The sequence below is a fragment of the Meriones unguiculatus genome, chromosome 7 (genome assembly GCF_030254825.1).
Source record: "Meriones unguiculatus strain TT.TT164.6M chromosome 7, Bangor_MerUng_6.1, whole genome shotgun sequence".
NCBI classification, from domain to species: domain Eukaryota; kingdom Metazoa; phylum Chordata; class Mammalia; order Rodentia; family Muridae; genus Meriones; species Meriones unguiculatus.
The window spans coordinates 25922975-25942505 of NC_083355.1; the positions used below are offsets into that span (position 1 = coordinate 25922975).

Sequence of the window (19531 nt, forward strand, 5' to 3'; positions counted from 1 at the left end):
GTCTTGCACCGAAGACGCCGGCGTCCTGGGAGAAGCAAGCCCCTGGGAGGAGAAATCCAGGCTTTTGGGGCTCCCGACAGGTGTCTGAGATAGAGGGCGGAGTCGCGGCAGCGCGGATGGAGAGGGAGGGGCGGCGCTGCCCCTTTAAGAGGCGGTGGCCCAGCGGGGACCTTTTTCTCTTTCCCCGGAAGGAAAGCGAGCCCGGACTGGGCGCGCAAGGTGGGGAGGTGCGGGGTTGGGCGGTGGGGAGGCGGGGCGCGCGCCGGGGGAGGATCCCTCCGTCCTGCCCTCCTGGCGGCGGGCGAGGGTTTGCCTTTCCAGATCCTCCACCTAGCCGAGATCCGAAGAGCTAACACCGCCCAGGGGGCGCGGCCAGGACCATCTAGGGCGTGGGGTGCCCGGAGCCCGGAACGGCGACCCGTCCACCCGACCAGCGGGAGAGTAGATCCACGGATCTGGAAAAAGGATTGGAGAAGCGACACCCCGGAGCGGACGTGAAACGGACCCGGAATAGGGCAAAATAAAAAAAAAAAAAAAATTGCCCGGGACTCCGGGCGCGGCGGCGCAGCGGGCTCGGGTGTCCTCTGGCGGCGCCTGGAGCAGGTGAACAGTTCTATCACCCGCGGTGCTGAGCCCGCTTGCGTTTTTTTTTTTTTTTTGCCCCCGGCCCGGCCGGCGCTCCCAGCCATGGGCCCCGGCTCCCGCCGCGTGCCCGGTGCCCCTGGCTGGATGCTCCGCGTCCTGGCCTTGATGGTGGCTTCTGGCGGCCGGGTCGCCTTCGCCTTCAACCTGGACACCCGATTCCTAGTGGTGAAGGAGGCGCTGAACCCCGGTAGTCTCTTCGGCTACTCGGTCGCCCTCCATCGGCAGACCGAGCGACAGCAGCGCTACCTGTAAGTCAGCCTGGCGGCGGCGAGGTGGGATGCTGAGGAGGGTAGGTGCCCGGATACCTGACCTGAGCTAGGTCAGAGACGAGACCTGGGCCCGCTGACTTCCAGGCCTGACGCTGCCGGCCTTTCCTTGTGAGCCCGGATTCAGGGGGGCGGCCCTCCGATTGTGGGGCTTGGCGGGAAGTGGAGGATGAGGGGCAGTAATCATGGCAAGTGCTGACTTGGCCAGAACCTGTCTAGACGCGGCCGCTTCGCGACTCAGACCTCTTTGGCGAGCACAAGTAGGGTCTCTTGTTGTTCAGCGCCCTGAGAATCCAGTACCTAACATTAGCTTCTCTCCTGGGCTGGGAGAACTCTGTAAAATAAACACCTATTGCATCCCTCTTCTCTTCCTCCTGGGGAGGACCCGGGAATAGATGCGTTTAAGCCCCCATTACCCTTCTCATTTAGCCTGTGGTCACAAGCAGCCACGCCCTCTGCAGAAGCAGGCCGGACTGCTTCTCAAGGGCTTGGCCTTGCCGAGTGAGGTGATGAAGAGGCCGGGCGTTTGGAGCTGTCCAGAGGTTCTCTTAGAGGACCTTAGAGGACCGGGCGGTGGTGGAAGACAGACGAGGCGCTGTCCTCAGCCTCGGCGGCTAGCGCCCACCCGGAAGCAGTGGGGGGTACTCCCACCAGGCATCTCCCTGCATTCCACAGATTCATGTTGAATCAGCAGCCCCAGAGTGTGTTTGTTTTGGTTTGAAGAGGAGAATGGTGTTTTCTCTGTCTTCTGCTCTCCTTTGCGACAGCTGCAAGAAGCGGGAAGAGCCGAGCAGAGGGGAGGGAGGGAGGAAGGGAGGAGGGGAGGAAAGGAGGAGATCGCATCCAGCCACCCGCCCCTCCCCGTGCACACTCATGTCCAGGTGTCTGAGGTTTGTCTGCGTGGGTTCTATGTGCTGAGGCTGGCTAGCTGAGGGACGAGGGTAACCGGAGGAGGTGCCCAGAAAGGAGCAATGGTAATCACATTGACCCCCTTCTACCTTTTGAGCTGGATGGCCTCCCCGGCGATTGATTACTCCTGCCTGGCCTCCGACAGTTACTAATTTAAAAGACCCAGTCAGGGTATGAGTGTTAAAACCTCTCCCTGTTCTGCATGGGGCCTGTAGAAACTTTGAGGACGTTTGGAATGTTCAAAGTCCGACTCACTTCAGTCTTTGCCTCTGCCGTGCTGGCCCAGCCCCTGTCCATACTGCCCACCTGGACTTAGCTTCTCCCCTACCTGGCCCTAGCAGAAGGTAGGGCCACCACACCCTTCCACCCTGGCCGGGCAGATATAACCTTCTGCCTTGCGGAGGCCCTCTGACAACAGATAGTTGCTACAGCAGCGCCTTTGCCTTCCCTATCCTAGCCCAGGACATAGCTTTCAGATGTTCTGGTGCTGGGTGCGCATGGCCAAAGCTAACTCAGTAGAAGAGCTTCTGCGACCCCTCCCCCTCTGCTCTGTGACCTTGAGGAAGAGATTTCCCTCCCAGGGACCAGTTTCCCCCAGGATGAGGTTGTACCTGGATTTATGTGTTCCTTCCTCCTTCCTGTCTCCGCTGGCCTGTGAGAGGCACCTTGGCCTTGTAGAGGGAGAAGAAACTTGAGTGTCTCACTACTGCGGTCTTGTCCTGGCTCTGTCCCTTAACACTTGAGACAGTCCTGGAGAACACACCTTCTTAGTGTTAATGAGACAGTATGTCTAGGATGGTCCTGGCGTGTCCAGTTCTCCGGCGGATACCAGAAGGCTCTGGGGCTGAGACTGGATGGAGGTGTATCTCCTTCACCTACGGGTCCTACGCAAGCTGGCCAAGTGTAAGACTTCTGCTTTCCTCTCCAGGCAGCTGCGGAGAATGCTGAACTGATGGACCTCTGAGGGCAGGTGGTTCTGGCCAGATGGGTCTTCTCCATCTTGCCCAGAGCTGCTTCTGTGTCTTGGCTCTGTCTTCGTCTTACCGAGTTCAGCTCTCCTGGCCCTTTGGGAGAAGCAGCTGGGATTCACTACAGCCAGCTGTGTAGCCAGATGTGAACAGCTGCCTGAGTGTTGTAGGGAACCAATATGTCAGACTGCAGCCTCATATGCTGTCAAATTCCCCTTGGAAAGGTGGGATGGCTCAAGGTTTGTGCTTTGGGGTCCGCCAGCTGTTAGGGAACCCTGAGCACAGCTATGGGTTTATGCACTGTCCTTGGGGGGTTGGGGAGGGGAGAGCATAGCTTCTGTGTTCTCGAAGATTTTGGCCCAGAAGCGTTAAAAATCCAAAACAGACTCTCTTTGCTGTTTACCACCTTTATCTCAATCCTGGGGTACCCCACCCACAGCCCAGGCTCATAGCACTCAGTAAGAATCTGAGGTAGCTGGGCGGTGGTGGCACATGCCTTTAATCCCAGCATTCAGGAGGCAGAGGCAGGCAGATCTCTGTGAATCTGAGGCTAGCCTGGACTACAGAGTGAGTCCCAGGACAGCCAGGGCTACACAGTGAAATTCTGTCTCAAAAACAATCAAAAGGAAAGCAACACTAGAACAGACCACTCATTGTGGGCTTATACCTCCATCCATCCATCCATCTATCTGTTGGTCTATCTATCGATCTACCTATCTATGTATTAGATATCTGTGTGTCTGTCTGTCTATCTATCATCTATGTATCTGAGACAAGTTCTTTTATGACAGCTCTGGCTGTCCTAGAACTTGCTTTGTAGACCAGGCTGCCCTCAAACTCACGGAGATCCATCCGCCTTCCGATGGCTCCCAGGCTGTGATTAAAGGCTTGTGCCACCATGTCTGGCTTACTTTGGGCTTTTTGATGTTGCATAAAGCCCCCTTGGAGGGAGAAGAGCTGCTTGTTTGGGAGGTGCTTACTGACCCTTCCTGCACCTGCTCTGTTATTCCCTCTTGCTCTGGCCTGACCTCATTGGCTGGGTGTGGGGTTTCCTCTGGGGCCCCCTCCCTTTCACCGTTGGAAGTGAGGGTGTCTGGGAAACCTGGGAGGGAGTGGCTCCTGGAAATGAGGTCATGCCTGAGATAGGCGGGAGTCTGGCTTACCTGCTGTGCTCTCTTGAAACATGTTCCCTGGGCAGGGCGGGTTCCTGGCAGCCTTCACGGCTCGTGCCAATAGAAATGGCATGGCAGCTGTGGCTGTGGCACAAGGCCTGAATGTGGTTTATCCATCTCTGCTGGCTTTCTTCTCCAGTGGCCATTCTAGGCCAGAAGGCTTTACAATGGGCAGGAGGTAGAGGAGGGCTGTTCTTGCAGAAAAAGAAGCAGCAAGGAGGGATTGGCAGCTGGTGGGGTAGCCCACACCTATCATGCTGGGACTCAGAGAGGAAGGCAGAAGGATCGGCAGTTTGCTGAAAGTCCAGGCTACGCAGGACGACCCTGTCTCAAAGAAAGGGGTGGTAGTGAGGCAATTGGGCCGAGCATAACAGAAAAAGAAAAGGAAGAAAATGTCCATTGCAGTAAGGGACTGAGGTTAGATAACTCAAGGAATGCCCTAAAGGGTCAAATATGTCAAATATGGAATACCTACCAAAAAGCCAGGGAAAGAGGAGAAGTGAGAAAAACACTTCTTTATTCTTTTTCACCTGAGGCCCTGCCAAGACCTCATTCTTCCATCTTTCTCATTCTCCCTCCAGCTTGTTGCTCTGGTTCTAGGGCTGAGTCACCAGGAGAGAGGGGGTTGGGTGGGCAGCGTGCGGAGGGGTAGAGGAGGACTGTGAGGGCTGCAGTTTCAGCCGCCATAGGAGAGCCCCTGGGGAGGTGGCTAAATCAGGCAGCAGGGCATAGAGCTGGCATCCAAGAACTGACCTCCCTCCTACTCAGGCCGGAGCAGCCATCGCCTCCCCTCCTGCTTCCACGACTGGCATCTGAGGGGAACAGCGACCGAGACCCCAAGGAAGGCCCTGGGGCCTCCCTGAAATCTCCCCATAGGAGCCACCGCACACCTCCCTGAAATGAAGTTGAATCCTATAGACTTTCTTTGAGCATCACCCCCCACCCCCGGAATCCCGAGGGCCTCTTCCTCTTTGGTGTGAGCCAGCTTGGTGCCCTGAACTCTCTTGGGTCCCATTCCCCAGCTTTCTCAGATAATGCCATTTTCTCTTCAGTTATCCTATCAGCTTTGAACTCCTTGGGAGGAGTGGAGGTGTAGAGGGATGGGTAGGGTGAAGAGCCCCCCCTCCTTGCACTTGAAGCTCAGGGGTTCCCCAGAGACCAGGAGAGGCTTTCTAGTTGGAGCCAAATGAAAGGAGGAAGAGACGGTTGTTGAGAGCTCTTGATCTTCTATTTCACCCAGCCATCTGCTTCCTGGGGTGCTCTCTGCTCCCCCAAGCCCAGCCTGACTCAAGGAGAAAAAGGCCCTATCTCCTGAGACCTCTCTCTGGGCATCCCCACTTGCCTTTCCCCTCTGACTACGGCTTTAAGGTGGGTTCCGTGGTGGTCTGGGGGTAGGGGTGGTCAGTTAGATTTTTGTCTTTTTAAATCTGGAGCCAACAGCACTACCTGCTATCCATTTGCATAGGACTTTATGTTTCAACTTTACGTACCAGGAAGGTCTGTCCCAGTCTTGGGATTCCCTAACCCTGTGGTAGGAGGAAGATGGACCCTACCCTCTGGAAACCCCTTCCTCCATCCGTGTGCAGGCCTCTGGCTGTAGACCACTGCATCCCGGGCTGGGAGCCAGAGGGCCTTAAAGGGCCTCTGAGCGGGCCAAGAAGGAGCTAAAAATACTCCAGGGGATGTGGGGGAGCTCCCAGTGGAATCTCTTAGGAGGGAGGAGCCTGGGGATTAGGGAATTGGCCCCTCCTCAGTCCCCACCAGTGGGCACAAGGCTGGCACCAGACAAGGACAGGAATTCAAAGATTGTGTGGAGTCTTATTCTAATCCATCCATAGTCTGTGCTTGGCGCTGCCTGTTCCATCCCTCAGGCGGCTAAGAGGAAGGGTCCCTCAGTCCCTCCTAGTGGAGACAGGCTTGGGAGGCATGGAAACCCTGCCCCTCAGCTACCTCCTGATGGTTAGGCAGGACAGTGGCAGCTGTGATGGGAATGGCATCCATTACATCCTTTGCTCCCCAGGGCCCCCTTTCACCCATTGAAGCTTACAGCTCTTCAAGCTCATTGTAGCAGACCCCACCTCCAGCCAATGCCTTCTTTTGGAGATAAGCAGATCCCAGCCTTTCTCTCCCTTCCCCCAGTGACTGCCAGCCTTCCTCAGGATGTGGAAGTCCTACTTCTGCTCACCCCTCATTCCTTCCAAACAATGAAGTTGTCTGTCTTTTTTTTTTCTCCTCCGAGTCAGGTTCCCTAACCTGCAGTATTGGAATTCCAGGGTCCCTGGAGAGAGTCTGGAGTCAAGCTAGGGCCAGTGCTGGTTCCACAAAAAACCAGAGCAATAGTGCTCACACCAGCCGTGGCTTCTTCCTCAGAGGGCCCTTCTGCAGGAGCCCATGTGTGTCCTCCAAGCCCTGGAGTGGCAAGTTCAGCTGAGAGTCCCGTTTTATAGATAAGACACTCAAGACTCACAGGGAAAGGAAATCACTCTCAGTACCAGTCCTGGAAGCAGGTCCCTAGCTCAGGCTGAGGTGTTCCTTCCAAACAGGCCCTAGCTTCCTTCTCTCCTTTGTCAAGCATGCCAGCGGGTAGGTGGTGAGCTAGGGTGGTCAGGCAGGTACCCTCCCTAGCCTGAACAGAAGTTGGCTAGTGGCCTGCCCGTAATATCTGTTCCCTTACTCCTCCCTGGGGTGGTCAGAACACCACTCTGTTTGGGGAAGTTTTGCCCCTGCCTGGAGGAACAGCGCTGAAGTAGAAGTCTGAGGTGCAGAGGAGAGGTGCAAGCATAGGTCCACCCACTTCCTAGTACCCCCAGGCAATGCATTCCTGACTCCCAGTAGGTGGAGGCACCCCAGGCCCCAGCATGCCCGAGCCCTGCCCTGCCTGCTCCCTGCCGCCCTCCTTCTCAGGTCCAAAGCAGGGCTGTAGGCACAGCCATTGCTCAGCACTTCCAGACTGGCCAGAGGCCTGGAGCCTGGGAGCCTCAGGGCCACAATGTTGCTGGAATAAACAGAGGGGCACCTGGGAGGTGCTGCCACCCAGGAGGCTGACGTGGCGGCAGGAAGGTGGCAGAGGGCATGTTCCAAGCAGAATATTGAAAGGCTGCAGGAAGGAGATACAAGGAAAACCTTGGTTCCGAAGCTGGACTGCCCCAGATACTGTTCAAGTAGCCTGTGGTAGTTGGAGATCTTCTTTTACAAATACCCAGGGATAGTCTGAGAGAGGATTTCAGGGCTCATCCACTGTCTGCTCTGCTTAAGTGGCTCCTTTAGTGTGGGTGGAGTTGCAGGGTCCTAGCCCCCTTGTGGGAATGTCTTGGTGCCCCTCAAGATGGATTCTGGGAACAAGGTGATAGATAGCTCCTGTCCACTCCCTTTTACTGGAACTCTGTTCTCGGGCCACACTGGGTATCCAGCCCCACCCCATACCAGTGCGCTTGTCTCGAGGTGGGGGTGGGGCAAATGGAGGCATCGCTCAGCTCGCTTAGAGATCTGTGCCTCCTCGAGCTTTCTGCTTGATAGTTTCCGGAGGAGAGATCCAGGTTTTCAATAGCTCACCCCTCCTTACACAGGTCCCTTCTGCCTTCTCTGGCCACCCCCCACCCCCCCAACTCACACACCCGGCACTTGAGCCCATAACTGCCATTCCTTCAAAATGTAATTCTTCAAAACTTAAGGAGAAATTCCTTTTCTTCTGAGGCCAAAGGATTCCTTCAAAAACGCGGATCTGGGGCTGGGAATGTACCTCAGCTGGTGGAGTGCTCACCCAGCATTCTGGAAGCTCTGGGTTGAATTCCTAGCACTACATAAAACTGAGCATGGTGGTACATACCTGAAAATCCAGCATTTGAAAGGTGGAAGCAGGAATATCAGAAGTCCAAGGTTGACTGGGGAGTATCCTATCCTTGGCTTCGTGAGACTGTGTCTGAAAAAGAGAATGATATAAGGAAAACCCCCAAACAAACAAACAAAACAGATCTTGTCAACTTCCTTGCCTGGGGTCCCTCTGTGGTTCCCCTAAAGCCTTTGTCAAGACTTGTATGCCTCCCCCACTGTTCTTCCCGGGATCTGGTTGTACAGAGGGCTGGTGCCTGAATCACTGGCTTGCTCATGCTTCCTGGCCCTTGCACACTTTGTACCCTTGTATCGAGTGCCCTTCCTCCCCTTCTTCACTGGGTGGCCCCTGGCCATTGTCCTTACGCTGAGGCCGGGGCACCTCACGTACAGACCTTCACGCTTTCCTGGTAAGATGCTTACCGAGCGTGTGTCTCCTGGCCTGCCTTCCTCTGTGGTGGGCTCTCCCGGAAGACAGGACTGAGATTTGTTAATGCCCGTTCCTATAACATGGAATGGAGTTCATGCCCAGTGAGTGTTGATTTGCAAGTTGGCTGGAGGGAGGCTTGTAAAGTCAGGCTGGCCTGCTTGCCTTCCTCTCCCAGGCTTCTGGCTGGGGCTCCCCGGGAGTTTGCTGTGGACGATGGCTACACCAACCGGACTGGAGCCGTGTACGTGTGTCCCCTCACCGCCCTCAAGGATGACTGTGAACGGATGGACATCTCAGAGAAAAGTGAGCCTGAGCTAAGCCAGGGGCCTGGCAGAGGGAGCCCAGAGGGGAGCTACAAGGCTAGCTTGTTAGTGAGGCTCATGGCTGTTATTCTAACACTTAAGGCTAAGGCAAGAGGACAGCACGATCAAGGCCAGCCTGGTCTACACAGTGAGTTCCAGAATAGCCTGAGATGTATATGGAGACCCTTGCTTAAAAAAACAAAACCAAGCGAAAAGCAAAGCTGGTTTGCTTCCTGTCCCTCTGGAAAGAGGAGCAGAAAAAAAGGGAAGGTCATATAGTGTGAGCTCGGAGCAATGGCAGACAGGACTTAGGAAGGAGGGAAAGCTTCGCCTAGGAGGCTTTGAACACTGGGATATGGAATGAGGAACCGTAGCTCACGATTCCTGTTCTTGCAGGTGACCCCGACCATCACATTATCGAGGACATGTGGCTTGGGGTGACTGTGGCAAGCCAGGGCCCTGCAGGTAGAGTTCTGGTAAGTGGACACTTAGCATCATCTTCCCAGAGCCAGGGAGGGCAACAGAGGGTGGCCGGGGATCCCCTGTGCGTGGCTGGGGTCTTTGCAAGTGTCCATATCCGGGGCCTCATGTCTTTTCAGGCCTGTGTCCCCCGAGTCCTGCACTCTCCCAAGGCTGCACATGGTGTAGGTCCTGTGAGCACGGATGCTCACCATTCGTGGGAAAGAGCAGAGAGAACTCGGAGGGGGAAAGGGCAGAGAGTGCCCCGGGCAGTTGAGTGCTGGCAGGCACTCCTTCCTGGGAGGCTGGCTGCCGGAAGAGGCACAGCCCTGGTGACCCTGGCTCACCCTGGCACTGATTTGAGTGCCACTCCCTGCTATCAATTGTCACCTTCTGCTGACAATTCTTCAGATGTCAGCCCTAGGGGAATCTCAATTTCTGTGTTCCAGACGGACATTATTTAGATTCATATAAAATTCTACATGTAGTAAAAAAGGGCAGATATTAACCTTCTCGGAGCTTTGACTAATGATAAGCCTGTGTCAGCAACACCCATGAAACGGCATATTTATATCACTCCAGGAAGTTCTCTGAGCCACCTCTGAGTGGTCACCTAGCCATCACTGCCATGACTTCTGTCCTTTGAACACGATCATAAGCTCCAGGTTGGCAATCGGTCCACCAGATTACCCCTTTGTAAACTGTGTTGTTTGTGGGTGTGAGTCTAGAGGTTTGTTTAAGTGACTGTTGACCCTAGGATTAGTTACTTACCCACCTTCATGCAGTCAACAAATATTTAGTTAGCACCTACTGTGTTCCGAGCACCAGAAATTGAGCAGTGCCTAAGGAGAAGCTCGTGTGAAATGCTGGGGTGTACTTGCTTACAGCTGGGGTGTGACAGAAAAAGCCAATAGACAAGCGTACCACCCGTTTCTAGATCTTGGATAGCCCAGAGGCTAATTCAGAATACTTTTTACCCACTTGAGACAGTGTCTCACTATGCAGCCCTGGTTGCCTGGAACTCAGTCTGCAGTCCCGCTGGCTTCAAACGCGGAGATCTGCCTACCTCTGCCTCCCAGTTCTAGGATTCAGAGGGGTGGTGGTGCCACCATGCCTGGTTCAAAATACTTTTTTACATTTTTAGTTTGCTTATCTTATTATTTTTTTTTAATGTTTGTTTTGGCTGTGTTAGGGATTAAACCCAGGGCCTTGGATTTGCTAGGCATTGCTCAGGCTTAAAGTAACTGTATGGTTTCACCGATTTTTCTCCAGTCAGTGCGCATTCTTCAGGGCTGGAGAGATGGCTCAGCAGTTTATGAGCGCTGGCTGCTCTTTCAGATTGCCTGGGTTCAGTTCCCAGCACCCACACGGCAGCTCACAACAGTGCGTAACTCCATTTCCGGGGGATCTGAGGCTCTCTTCTGTCCTCCTGCAGGCACCAACAATGTACATGGTGCGGAGGCGTGCATTCAGGCAAAATAAGTATACACAAAAAAAAAAGATAAAAACATTTAAAGTTACTCCATGAGAAAAGCCTGGACTTGTGCTTGGCATTTACTGAGTGCTCAGGAAGTGTTCGATGAGCTGGGTGGTGGTGATGCACCCCTTTAGTCCTAGCAGGCAGAGCTCTGAATTCAAGGTCAGCCTGGGCTACATAGTGAGTTCCAGAACAGCCAGGGCTACACCAAGAAGCACTGCCTCAACAAAAGAACAAACAAATAAGCAAATAAAAACCAAATTAAAAAAGTGTTCACTGCTCTTATTAATTATTTATTAATTATTATTATTATTATTATTTTAAATGATCCTTTAAACAGCAGGGTCATCTGGGGATGAGAGAAATGAGTCCCCTAATCTCTCTGTAAATAGCTCCTTTTAGACCCAGGAGCCTAAGGCTCACATTCCTTCATCCTCCAATTCCTTTCACCAAGATCTCTAAGCTGCTCTCAAATCCATGCCTTCTGCCTTCCCTAGATCTGCTCCTGACCCTTGATTCCAAAATAGCGGGTAGAGAGTACAGGCTTCAACATTCTCACAAGGAGGGAAAAAAAGCCAGAGTTCCGCTCTGGCCCTTGACTCGCAAAGCCAGCAGGGTGAGAGGTACAGCTTGCCAGGAGTTCCCTGATCCTGGCTAAGGCCACGTATGTGTGTGTCTGTGGGTCCCTAGGTGTGTGCCCATCGCTACACCCAGGTGCTGTGGTCTGGGCTAGAGGACCAGCGGCGCATGGTAGGCAAGTGCTATGTGCGTGGCAACGACCTCCAGCTGGACCCTGGCGATGACTGGCAGACCTACCACAATGAGATGTGCAACAGCAACACCGACTACTTGCAGACTGGCATGTGCCAGCTGGGCACCAGCGGAGGCTTCACCCAGAACGCTGTGTACTTTGGTGCCCCTGGTGCCTACAACTGGAAAGGTGGGGACCTGGGAGAAGGAAGGGCCGCAGAGACCATCAATCAGTAAGCCACAGGGACGGCCAGTCCGGACCATCCCGGGGCGGGGTCAGAAGAGACAGGGCCCCAGGCCAAGAGCAGTAAGCACGGACAGTCTCTACCGTGTCAAAGCATTCACTGTGTGCCAGTGGCTTTACATGTGACGTCTTTAGAGCTCTTGCGTGTGTACACCTGTGAGCATGTGGGCATAGAGGCCAGAGGCTGACATCCGTGCCCCAGTTGCTCTTCGCTACACCTGGAGTTCACTGATGCAGCTGGAGTGGCTGGCCAGTGAACCCAATGGATTTGCCTGTTTTCACCCTGGAATTGCGGAGCATATAGGCACGTGGTGCTGTGTCTGGCTTTTTGTGTGGATGCTGGGAATGTGAGTTCAGGTCCTCATACTTGCATGGCAAATACTGACTGGGCTATTTCTCCAGCTCTCTACACATATTATCTTAAGCAGTCTGAAAAATGTGTGTGTGTGTGTGTGTGTGTGTGTGTATGTGTGCCTGTGTGTGACAGAGTGTCACTGTGAACTTATTACATAGCCTAAGCTATTTTCAAACCCATGGCAATCCTCCTGTCTCTGTTTTCCAAGTGCTGGAATTATAGGCATTGAACCTAGCATTGCTAAAATACTATGGGGATACAAGCATTTTACACCCATTTTACTTAATTAAAAATCATTTCTTAGAAAAGTTTCCCCACAATAAACCGGGAAACCTAGATTGAATTGTGACCTGTCTGATGTCAATTCAACCTCTGGGAACTTTTACAAACATGCTTCTGGTGCAAACACTAAAATCTTAGCTTAGGATCTGTTAGAATCAAGAGCAGAAATGGCCAGTCCCAGTGGCACTGTCCTGTGATCCCAGCTACTCAAGGGGCTGAGGCAGGGATGGATTCATAACTCCCTGGGATATTCAGTGAGTTCAAGTCCAGCATGGGTTAGCAATACGCAATACCCTGTTTCAAGATTAAGGGGGGGGGAGAGCACATAGTTCAGTGGTAGAGCATTTACTTAGCTTGTATGAGAGTCAAAGTTCAACCCTTGTACCACAGATTAAGGAGGAAAAAAAAAATTTAAAACCTCCCTCCTCCAACCTCCCTCATTCCATTTCTCAACGTTTATAGTGTCTTAAGACTTCTTCTACTATCACTTTAGTATTTTTAAAATAATTTTAAAAAATTTTTATGTGCATTGGTGTTTTGCCTGCATGTGTCAGACCCCCTAGGACTGGAGTTACAGACAGTTGTGAGCTGCCGTGTGGGCACAGAGAATCAAATCTGGGTCCTCTGGAAGAACAGCCGGTGCCCTTAACTGCTGAGCCATCTCTCCAGACCCTTATTTTAGTGTTTATAGGTGTCTTCTTAAAAAGAAACAGGATCAGACTAAATGTTCTTGCCTCCCACTTTCTCTTTTTATGCATCATAAGCTAAAAGCAGCGTTTTGGGGTCAATACCTCCAGGACTGTCCTTTTACAGAGGTTACAGAATATTTCACTGTCTCGAGATCCTTGCTGGAGAGATGGCGCAGCACCAGGGGACCCAATGCCCTCTTCTGGCCTCTGCAGTCACTGCATGCGAGTGGCGGGCAGCCATAGGGACAGGCAAAACGCCCATACATACCTATGATCACATAAACCGGGTGGTGTGGTGTTACCTGTCAACGGTTGGGAGGCTGAGGCCTGGGGATCCTGAGCCCGAGTGCTGCCCGATCCCCTGAAACTGCAGCTACAGACCATTGTGTGCTACCTGTGGACACTGGGAACCAAACCCCGGCCTCCCGGAAGAACGTCAGCCAGTGCTCTGGTCCGCTGGTCCATCGTTCCTGCCCCCCATCACAGAGTTCATCGGGGTGGGCATGGTAGAGGAAAAAGGCGGTGACTAATGCCTTCTGCTCCCCTTCCCCGATCTTTCTGCAGGAAACAGCTACATGATTCAGCGGAAAAGCTGGGATTTATCTGAGTACAGCTACAAGGGCTCAGAGGACCAAGGAAACCTCTACATTGGTAAGCCCAGTGCTTGTGGCCCATTGGAAGATGAGGGAAGCCAACCTGACCCCTAACCCACCGGCCCTTTTAGTGCTGGTATGCTGTGGGCTGCAGATGTGACTGACTGGTGGCATTTAGTTCGGCCAGAACACACTTACTAAGCGCTACTCACCTTTGAGACCCCGGTTTAGGCTTTCAGGTGCAAATCTGGTTGTGTTGTGTGTTGTGAAGCTTAGAAGCCAGTGTGCAAGGGAGGCTACGGTTGCGTCTGTGGCTTCCTTTTTTGTTTTTTTTGTTGTTGTTTTTTTTTTCTTCTCAACTTGCATAGAAGATAACAGAGGGTGGGGAACTAGGGGGATAGGCCTAGGATAGAAGGGGACGAATTTAATTTACCGGGGCTTTGGTTGAACATCCCCACCCCCTCATCCCAGGGTACACGATGCAGGTAGGCAGTGCCATCCTACACCCCACGGAGATCACCGTCGTGACGGGCGCCCCACGGCACCAACATATGGGCGCCGTCTTCTTGCTGAGCCAAGTGCCAGGTGGAGACCTGCGGAGGAGGCAGGTGCTGGAGGGCACGCAGGTGGGCGCTTATTTTGGCAGTGCCATTGCCCTGGCAGACCTGAACAATGATGGGTGAGAATCTAGGGACCCGGGACATCTTCTGGGACCAGGGGGAAAGGTGGTGGGTGGTGGGGGATGGGTGGCAGGCTTGCTTAAGCTAGAACAGGGAGGTAGAAGCTTTGCATTCACACATCGGCTGTTTTCGGGGGGTGTGTGTCTCGCAATCACACTTGATGGGATTCTGGACATTTGCATGTCATTTGCATGTCATGACACCCGTGCTTGCTTCTCTGTACCTGTCATTCAAAAGGTGCCAGCGGGGCGGGGGCTTTTTGGAGTGTGATCTTCACCTGCGTGATTTCTCCAGTGACAGGAGTTTTCTGCTTGGTGGGTCTTGTTAGCCTCCTCATGGACTGTGGCCAGAAGTGTCGTTTGCTCAAGTTGCATGGCCCTGGCAAAATCGTGCCTATTAGATGACCAGTTCTGTTGTGTTATCAGGCCCAACCTCACGCTCCCATTCCCACTCTTCTCCTGTGCAGGTGGCAGGACCTCCTGGTGGGAGCTCCCTACTACTTTGAACGGAAAGAGGAGGTAGGAGGTGCTGTCTATGTCTTCATGAACCAGGCGGGAACGTCCTTCCCTGATCAGCCTTCCCTCCTGCTTCACGGTCCCAGTCGCTCTGGCTTTGGCGTTTCTGTAGCCAGCATTGGTGACATCAACCAGGATGGATTCCAGGGTATGAGCCAGCACCCCTCCTCCGGCACCAACTGCATACCAGGCCTGGCAGGACTCACAGCTCAAAGGAATAGTGTGGAGGACACACAGAGGCTAGCCTGGGGCCTCGGCTAGAGTGGGTGCTAAGTGGTTAGGCTTCGAGTGCACAGAAGAGAGGTACAGATAGCGTGCGGCATGAGCATAAGGACAATGTAGCATACGTGACTAAAACGTACGTCGGAGACAAGCTGGTGAATGCGCTGAAAGCCAGGCAGAGGAAATGGGGCTTTCTATTTGGGTCATCGTGAGAGTAGGGGTGGCAAGATCTCTAGGGAACTTTTTGGAGGCGGGATGCTATCTGATAGCTTGGTACTTTGGAGGGTGATTCTGGAGGGGTGTGGGGTAGAAGCAGTTAGGAAATCTAGGGAGATAGATAGGATCGAGGATGTGTTATATCGGGTGATAGGGAAGGGCTGGGACAGGGATCAAGCCCTAGGTATAGTGGCATTGCCTTGGCTAGTGCTCTGGGGGACCCGGGGAGAAGTCACAGGGAGAACACATTAGGGAGTGAGCCTGTTTACTGTGGGGGCTCATAGCTTTATCAAAAGTCAGTTCTCCGACAAGCTCAGTTTCCCAGAATACAGCTGAGAACCAAAGGGAAGGCGAAGCCCTCTTAGGAGGCAGGCATGGATGCCGGAAAGGTCGACCAGTCGGTCCAAGCACTTCCCACAGAAGGGTCAGTGTTTTCCGCTCAGGGTCTGCTCACTCTCCTTGGCATCCTTTACAGTCGCCCAGGCCTTCTCAGACCAAACGTAGCAGATAAGTCCAGCAAAGATTGAGATCTTCAAATGTGCTTAGTTTATCTGAGGAAACATTGCTTAGCATTTTAAAAGTCTTGACACTTGAAGGTCTATTATACTGAAACAAAGCCCACCCAAATATTGTAGTTATAATCCAGTTTCCTGGTTGTGCGACCTTGGGATTTGAGTCTGCTTATCTATAAAAGAGGAGTATAGTAGCACACACACACACACATCCAGAATTCTTGTAAGGGTTAAGTGAAGTGGATTCTGTGAGTGCTGGTTGTTATCAGTGGGGAATGGCTTCTTCTTTTGGCCTTGATAGTAAATGCCATTAGAAGAACCAAGGTGTCTGGAAAAGTGGTTGATGGGGGCTAGGGAAAACAGGAAACACTGGATTATGCTAGGGAATGTAGGACACAGCTCTGTCTGTGGCACAGCCTTGCTGTGTGACTTTGAGGAAGTTTCTTCCCCCTTTCTGGAACCTCCATCCCCACCACAGCGCTGGAGCTCTGAAGTTCCCCGCTGCCCTGAACACTTCTGCCAGGGTGAGGTCATTGCCACACCGGGCTCAGTAGCCTGCAGCACAGAGGGAAAGAGCCGTGGGGCTCACAGTGACTCTTCCCTGTCTCTCCTCCCCAGACATTGCTGTGGGAGCTCCATTTGAGGGCTTGGGCAAGGTTTACATCTACCACAGCAGCTCCGGGGGGCTCCTCAGGCAGCCCCAGCAGGTATGAATGAGTGGGGACAAGCCTGATACCACCACCCCCATTCTCCCGGGGCCTCCTCTTCCAAGCATGTCTCAGAGTCTGTCCCTACTTCCTCTTGGCCTCAGATAATCCATGCAGAGAAACTAGGCCTGCCGGGCTTGGCCTCCTTTGGCTACTCTCTGAGTGGGAAGATGGATGTGGATGACAACTTTTATCCAGACCTGCTGGTGGGAAGCCTGTCGGACCACATTGTGCTGTTGCGGTGAGCTAGGAGACCTCGGGCAGGGCCGGGTCCCTCTGTCCTCATCTTCGTGGTGCCTCAGCTCTGCCCACCTCCTGCAGTGATCCACAGAAACCCGAACCCCAGCCCTCGCCTGGAGTGTGCAGTAAATACTGATAATCTGCCTGCTGTCTTGTTACTCTAGGGCCCGACCTGTCATCAACATCCTCCATAGGACCTTGGTGGCCAGGCCAGCCGTGTTGGACCCCTCGCTTTGTACAGATACTTCCTGGTGAGACTATCAGCTCAGCTCTTCGTACCCAGTCCCCTCATTGCTGGGGGAGAGCAGGCAGAAGGCTTGAGGAGTGAAAGCTGGAAGGAAGGGGAAAGGAAATGGATGCTGTTAGGTGGGTGGGTGTGGGGAAGGAGATTCACTGGGCAAATTATTTGTCTGAGTCGCAGATAACATATAAAGGGTAATAATCAAGTCCTGAGATAATTAAATGAAATATTTTTTTTAAAAGTCTTAAACATAGTATACTGTACTTTAAGTGTTCAAAATTAATTAATTAATTAATTAATTAATTAATTAAAACCCAGTTGCTAAGGAAGTGATAAAGACAGTAGTGACCTCAAGGGGTTTTGGTGGATATCATTCTGATAGCCAAGGGGACAGAACTGAAAGGCAGGGGATGGGTGACAAAGAGTAAGACCTGGAAATCCTAAGACCTGGCCTGGGTCATCAGTCAACTGATAACGTCAGCCAAATCCTGCTCCCTGGGCCTCAGTTTCCCCACTGGTGACCTCTAGAAACAGTGAGTGAGAAGTCACCACAGCTTTGCAGACTCCCCAGTTTTGCTCCTGCCACTCCCCACAAGGATCCTGAGTTCCCTTTGCCTAGCACAGGGGTGAGAGGCAGGACATGGCTGTCCCTCCCACTGTGACCAGGCCCTGCTATGCGCCCCTCCCAACAGTGTCCAAGTGGAGCTGTGCTTTGCCTACAACCACAGCGCTGGGAACCCTCACTACAGGAGGAACATCAGTGAGTGCCCGACGCTCTGGCGGGAGGGAGATGGGGGTACCCCCGCCCACCTGGCCACCTGCTGACTGCCCTGACTGTCTCCAGCTCTGGCTTACACCCTGGAGGCTGACCGGGACCGCCGCCCACCCAGGCTCCGATTTGCCCGAAGCCAGTCGGCTGTCTTCCATGGCTTCTTCTCCATGCCAGAGACACATTGCCAGACACTGGAGCTGCTGCTGATGGTGAGGGGGGAGCAGTGGAGGATGATGGGGGCTCTGGGATCCCTGGAAGAGCTGGCCAGTGTCCCTCCAAGGCAAAGCTGAGGGACAGGGGTATCCCCGAAGACAGAATTTGGGGAAGCCATTCTAGTGAAAATGGATTGGCAGGATGGTGGCAGCACACAGCATGTCGCCTGTGGTAGTAGGGAAGGAAACCCCAGGGTAGAGATGGGGACAAGGCTTACCACCTTGGAAAAGAGGTGTTTTCCCTGGCCCGGTCTGGAAAGAATGGGTCCCCGACATCATGGTGTGATGTGGACCTGGAGATCCATAAAGTAAAGGGAAACCCCCATCTCTGGGAAGGAGCTCTATCTATCCGAGGGACCGCGCAGCGCAAGATGGTAGGACTCAGTTTGGTGATTGGATTAGTGGGGGTTCAGGGCAGAGAGAACCCACCCTCCTCCCTGGGGCTTAGTCTGGCTAGGGTTTAGCAAAGTGGAAGGATTCAACTTGGGGGCTGAGTTCACCTCACCGTCTTCCCCAGGACAATGTCCGTGATAAACTCCGTCCCATCGTTATTGCCATGAACTACTCCTTACCTTTGCGCATGCCCGATCGCCTCAAGCTGGGGATGCGGTCTCTGGATGCCTACCCAGTCCTCAACCAGGCACAGGCTGTGGAGAACCACACTGAGGTGAGCAGGGCCTACCCTGAGACAGGAGGGCTGTGGGGTCACAGGGTGATATGGGACGCAGCCCCTCAAGCCTCTCGCTGTCCCCAGGTCCACTTCCAGAAAGAGTGCGGACCAGACAACAAGTGTGACAGCAACCTGCAGATGCGAGCGGCCTTCGTGTCTGAGCAGCTGCAGCCTCTAAGCAGGTGGTATCTGGGTGACACAGATTGGTCAGGGGCGAGGCGGGGCCTCACTGGCTGACAGAACCGGGGCAAGGCTTCCCTGGCCAGGGATAGAGTGAGTGTGAGCAGAGGGCTTTAATTAGCACGGACGCCTGTAATCCCAGCACTCAGGGAGGCAGGGGCTGGCGGAGCTCTGTGAGTTCGAGGTCAGGTCTGCAAAGGGAGTCCAGGACAGCCAAGGCTACACTGAGAAACCCTGTCTCGAAACAAAACAAAACAAAACAAAACAAAATGACTGTGTGGTAGGAGCTGGTTGGCCCCAGTGGCTTTCCCAGCCTTAGGGGCGGAGCTTAGTGGAGGTGGGGCTTTTGGCTTAGTTCCGGACTCTTCTCTTCAGGCTCCAGTACAGCAGAGACACTAAAAAACTATTCCTGAGCATCAATGTGACCAATATGCCCAGCCGCGAGCGGGCTGGGGAAGACGCTCACGAGGCATTGCTCACCCTGGATGTGCCACCCGCCCTGCTGCTGTCCTCAGTGCGTCCGGTGAGTGCCATCTGTCCAGGCTCAGCCCCAAACCCGGCTTCCTGTCTGTTTGTACCCCAGTGTATATGACAGCTACCTGAATTTTCCCTTGTTGTGGTTTGTTGATGTCCTTCGGGACTGGGCTACCTCTGCTACATGGTAAACAAGCCTTCGGGGTTTAGACACGTATAACCCTGACCTTGCTTTTTTTCCCGCAGGCTGGGACCTGCCAAGCTAACCAGACCATCCTGTGTGAGCTAGGAAACCCCTTCAAACGGAACCAGAGGGTGAGACCCGGCCCCATACTCCGCTCCTTGAATTTCCTCATGAGACTTTTTCCTAATACGACAGCTGTTTCACAGACTAGGAAACAAGGGCTTAGAAAGTTACAGCAACCTGCTTAAAGCCGTGCAAAAGAGATCCCCAAAGTAGCAACGATATCTAATGATGTCACCCAAAGAAGAAGCGGGGGAACCAGAGATGGATAAGGAAG

At 53.4% G+C, this 19531-nt stretch overlaps 1 protein-coding gene and 1 long non-coding RNA gene across 4 annotated transcripts in view; one reads left to right on the forward strand and one right to left on the reverse strand.

Annotated features, from left to right (window-relative positions):
- Window positions 1-232: 232 nt before the first annotated feature.
- The window catches only part of Itga3 (integrin subunit alpha 3), a 30903-nt gene continuing 11604 nt past the window's right edge, over window positions 233-19531 (forward strand). For 2 of the 3 annotated variants that reach the window (XM_060386902.1, XM_021641620.2), the window contains exons 1-16: window positions 233-893; window positions 8394-8521; window positions 8917-8996; window positions 11147-11396; window positions 13341-13427; window positions 13841-14048; window positions 14516-14712; window positions 16133-16221; window positions 16326-16462; window positions 16626-16712; window positions 17395-17462; window positions 17547-17683; window positions 18204-18353; window positions 18441-18538; window positions 18912-19059; window positions 19257-19325. In XM_060386902.1, the coding sequence (XP_060242885.1) occupies window positions 688-893; window positions 8394-8521; window positions 8917-8996; window positions 11147-11396; window positions 13341-13427; window positions 13841-14048; window positions 14516-14712; window positions 16133-16221; window positions 16326-16462; window positions 16626-16712; window positions 17395-17462; window positions 17547-17683; window positions 18204-18353; window positions 18441-18538; window positions 18912-19059; window positions 19257-19325 (2139 nt within the window). In that variant the 5' untranslated portion in view covers window positions 233-687. The remainder of the gene's footprint in view (window positions 894-8393; window positions 8522-8916; window positions 8997-11146; window positions 11397-13340; window positions 13428-13840; window positions 14049-14515; window positions 14713-16132; window positions 16222-16325; window positions 16463-16625; window positions 16713-17394; window positions 17463-17546; window positions 17684-18203; window positions 18354-18440; window positions 18539-18911; window positions 19060-19256; window positions 19326-19531) is intronic. The other variant, XM_060386903.1, reaches the window with a different exon arrangement.
- On the reverse strand, window positions 892-7893 carry LOC132655163 (uncharacterized). Its single transcript, XR_009592830.1, has 4 exons — window positions 7787-7893; window positions 3952-4284; window positions 2432-2945; window positions 892-1678 (listed from the first exon to the last, which is right to left on the reverse strand). It is a non-coding gene; the product is annotated as an uncharacterized LOC132655163 (long non-coding RNA).